The sequence below is a fragment of the Mytilus trossulus genome, chromosome 11 (genome assembly GCF_036588685.1).
Source record: "Mytilus trossulus isolate FHL-02 chromosome 11, PNRI_Mtr1.1.1.hap1, whole genome shotgun sequence".
Lineage (NCBI taxonomy): Eukaryota > Metazoa > Mollusca > Bivalvia > Mytilida > Mytilidae > Mytilus > Mytilus trossulus.
The window spans coordinates 50,633,661-50,637,542 of NC_086383.1; the positions used below are offsets into that span (position 1 = coordinate 50,633,661).

A 3,882-nucleotide genomic window follows, 5' to 3' on the forward strand; every position below is an offset into this window, starting at 1 on the left:
GCTCTTGTAGAATGCGCATGTATTTTCCCTTTCCCTGGATATTCAGAATCAGAATAAGCCTGTTTAATAATTTGAACAATCCAATATGAAATTGTCTGAGAGGTAACTGATTTGTGAGGTTCACATAAAGCTAAAAAATAATTTCCCTCTTTGGTCTAAAGAGGTATTCTCAGTGTATGTAGGTACGAAAATTTTTGCTCCAAAATGTTTCTCCCTATCTTGTTTGGCTAGGCCATGTCTTATAAACGTAATTCCTTTAGTCTGTATTCTCATGGAGCCTTCATCCGTTCTTAGTGCCTGCAGATCGCTACATCTCCTGAAAGTAGTAATGGCAGTTAAGAATACAGTTTTTAAAGTCAAATCTTATAAAGTCATTTGTTTAACATTGTCAAAAGGACTATTTTCTAACATTCTTAATACTACGTGCAAATCCCATTCAGGTAATAGTTTTGCAACTGGAGGTCTTGTATTGAAAACACCTTTAATCAATCTAATTATTTTAGGATGTTGTCCAATTTGGAAATTATCTATTGGAGGTAATACCGTGGACAACATTGAGCGATACCTTGCAATTGTTCTGTATTGCAAACCACTATCAAATAAATACGATAAAAAAAAAAAAAAATCAGCTATCTGACTTAAAGATATTTTATAGGGATCAATTTTCCTTGTACTACACCAGCTATTGAACCTTCTGAATTTTGAGCAGTAATCTTTTTGAGTACCTTTTCGCCATGAGGCGGAGAGTAACTCTCTAACCCTTTTAGAAAAGCCTTCTGTTGTAAACCGTTCGTTGATAGAAGCCATGCAGTCAGCTTGAAAAGTTGTGCAAGACTTTTGGGATCAGATAAATTGGGGTATAAGCATAGGCGTACATTCTCTCCCATGAAATTGTCAAAGCATCCAGAGCTAAGGCTTTCTGATGTGGGATCCATGAACAAAAAATTTCTGTCTGACGATTGTCTATTGAGGCAAATAAATCTATGAGAGGAGTTCCCCAAATTTGAAATAGATTCTGAACCACAAGTTTGTTCAGAGACCATTCTGTATGTTGAATTTTGGTTCGACTGAGTTGGTCTGCTAAAATGTTCAATTTTCCTGTTATATGAGCAGCCTTCATTCGAATATTGTTTTGAATTGCAAGATTCCATAAATCCCATGTTTGGTAGCAAAAAGTGGGCGATTTCGTCCCCCCTTGTTTGTTTATATATTGGACCACTGTGGTATTGTCCGATCTTATCAGAACATATTGACCTTTTAACTGATTGAGGAAGTGTTTCAACGTTAAAAACACTGCTTCCAATTCTAGGGAATTTATATGTTTCTTGCTCTGCATTTCTGACCATTCCCTTTGAAAAATTTGATTGTTCATAAAACCCCCATACCCGGTTTTCGAAGCATCTGTCGTTATGGTTACAGAAGTTTGAGCCAGTTGAAAATATTGGCCTCTCAGCGTGTTTGCTGAATCTTTCCACCAACTGAGATGTGATTTCAGATGTGGTGTAACTGGTATCTTTATGGAAAGATCCTGACAACTTGGTCTCCAAAATGAGAGGAGATGTAGTTGAACCGGTCTCATGAACAAGCGTGCATTCGGAATTAACTCTATGCAAGATGCCATTATGCCTAGTAATTGTAGGAAGTGAAATGCTGACACTGCATTCCCTGATGAAAGAATTAGTATTGCCATATTCAATTTGTCTATTCTTTCCTGAGTTGGGCAAACAAGTCCCTTGTCCAAATGAAACTGCCCCCCTAAGTATATCAAGTTTTGAATTGGCACTAGACTTGATTTTTCTCTGTTGATGAGAAAACCTAGTGAATTTAGGAGAGTGTCCATTTTGAAATGTATTTCTTGAGATACCTGTTGAGGGGTATGAGATTTATTACTGGTCTCATTGTCCCGTTCTTTTTGGGGACTAGAAAAAACGTACTGTAGAAACCTGTTGCAGCATCTTGCTGGCGAACAGGTTCTATAGCATCTTTTCCTATAATAGTCTTTATTTCTTGGATTAAAATATCCGAGTCTTTTAAAGACACAGAGGTTTTCCGTATGCCTGTCCAAAATGGCATTGCTAGAACCCTCTGCTATTATTGACAAGACCCATTGATCGTCTGTTATTTTTTACCAATTGTCTCGAAAAAAATCTTAGACGACCCCCAACTGGTATCTCGGCCTGATTCTGATAAATTATTACCTTTAACTCTAAGTCAGCTACTGTTTTTCTTTGGGATCCGAAAAGAATTCCAGTTGCCACCTGCTTTCTTTTCTTCATCTTTTTTCCCAAAGTCATCAGCTTTATTGTCTTTCTGGAACTTCCTAGGAGCAGATCTCACAGAAGATTTATTATAACTAAAACCTGAACGTTTATCAGCTGAATTAGCATTGTTATAATTAACATGAGTATAACTATTGTTAGAACTATATCTAGGAGCTTTATTTTGCCAATCTTGACGCACCTGAGTAGATTCAAACTTTCTCTTATTATTGTTCTTATACTCTGGTAACAGATCGTCTAGTTGCTCACGTTGTTCTTTACGTTTCTCAAGTTTGTCTTCCAAACCTTTACCAAATACACCTTCATTCGAAAGAGGTAAATACAAAACTTTAGTCTGTATATCTTTCAAGTTATTTAAACCAGACTCAGTAGCTGCAGCCTTCCTGCGTATCATATGGTTAAACGCACCTGTGCGTCCTACCTGATCAAGAGACTTTGTCGAAATTGCAAACAAGTCCTTCACCATTTGACAAGTTTCATCACTAACATTTTCATTTTCAACCCTCTCTAATAAGGTTCCTAATGTTTGTTGCATATACAACACTGATATAATACCCATACGTGAAGCCACCTGCCCTTGATAGGCTAGATTCTCTATCTGTTTTAAAGGTTGAGTAACCAACTGCTTATGTTTGTCCCATGACTTAACACTATTTGTACCATGAACAGTTCTTATCATTGGTTCTAATAAATCATCCAAACTGGGTACTTGCAAAAAGCTTTTAGATTTATCATTAACCGGAAAACAACTACGGTATTCATCTTTATAAGCTGTAAGTTTCTCTGGATTTTTAGTTCTCCAGGAACGTTCTAGAATTCTAACCTGTGCCTCATCAATGATCAAGCCACCAGAATTATCAGAAGATTCTGAAGGAATATCTTCCTTGAAAAGTTTAGACAATAAATTTAAATTATCTGACTGCTTGTCTACAGTTTTATTGTTATTATTATCAATGTTACTTGTTTGTCTCTGATTTGACTGACTTTCAACATTGTTACTTATAGTAGGTTGAGTTTGTAGATATTGACTAAATCTTTCAACATTTCTAGATTTATTGCCAGCCTGAGAATAAACAGGACTACTGAGGCCACGAGAATATTCATCCTCTGATGAACATAAACCAAGTAAATCAGCCTTTTCACGACTGTCTATATGAAGAGAAATTTCTGACCTATTGTCAAAATCAATATTTCTGATAATTCTAGGACTTCCCAAGTCCTCATCAAGATTTGCATTCAAAGAAATTACCGGTCTACGCTCCCCTGTACTTGGGACGTTATCCGAACTTTGTTCTCTCTGCGTGGCTAAACCACCAGATTGAGAAACCTGTGTAATAGTCGAACTACCTATAGTAGCACATGACTTGTTCATAACAGCAAATAACATATCCATTTTCTTATCAAACCTGTCTTCCATACTGTTTAACTTATTCTCAAGTTCAGCCGTCTTTGACACACGTTTCTTTTTCTTTGAAGAAGCGTCTTTTGTTGTCCTCGCCATTTTTTTCACGAGAAAATCACCCGTTGGCGTTTCACCTGCACTATCTGAATCTAAATTTTCAGCATTTGCGTCAGTCAGTGAGTGTCTATATTCTTCAGCCAT

General features: G+C 36.7%; 1 protein-coding gene across 1 annotated transcript; it reads right to left on the bottom strand.

Moving 5' to 3' along the window:
- Positions 1 to 234: 234 nt before the first annotated feature.
- Positions 235 to 3,882, bottom strand: LOC134690131 (uncharacterized). Its single transcript, XM_063550105.1, has 2 exons — positions 2,199 to 3,882; positions 235 to 316 (listed from the first exon to the last, which is right to left on the bottom strand). Exon 1 carries the CDS (start codon positions 3,880 to 3,882, stop codon positions 2,212 to 2,214), a length of 1,671 nt encoding a protein of 556 aa, XP_063406175.1. The 3' UTR covers positions 235 to 316; positions 2,199 to 2,211.

Bases quoted from the DNA above. Each gene is read 5' to 3' on its own strand.
- LOC134690131 (XM_063550105.1), bottom strand. From the start codon at position 3,882: ATGGCTGAAGAATATAGACACTCACTGACTGACGCAAATGCTGAAAAT.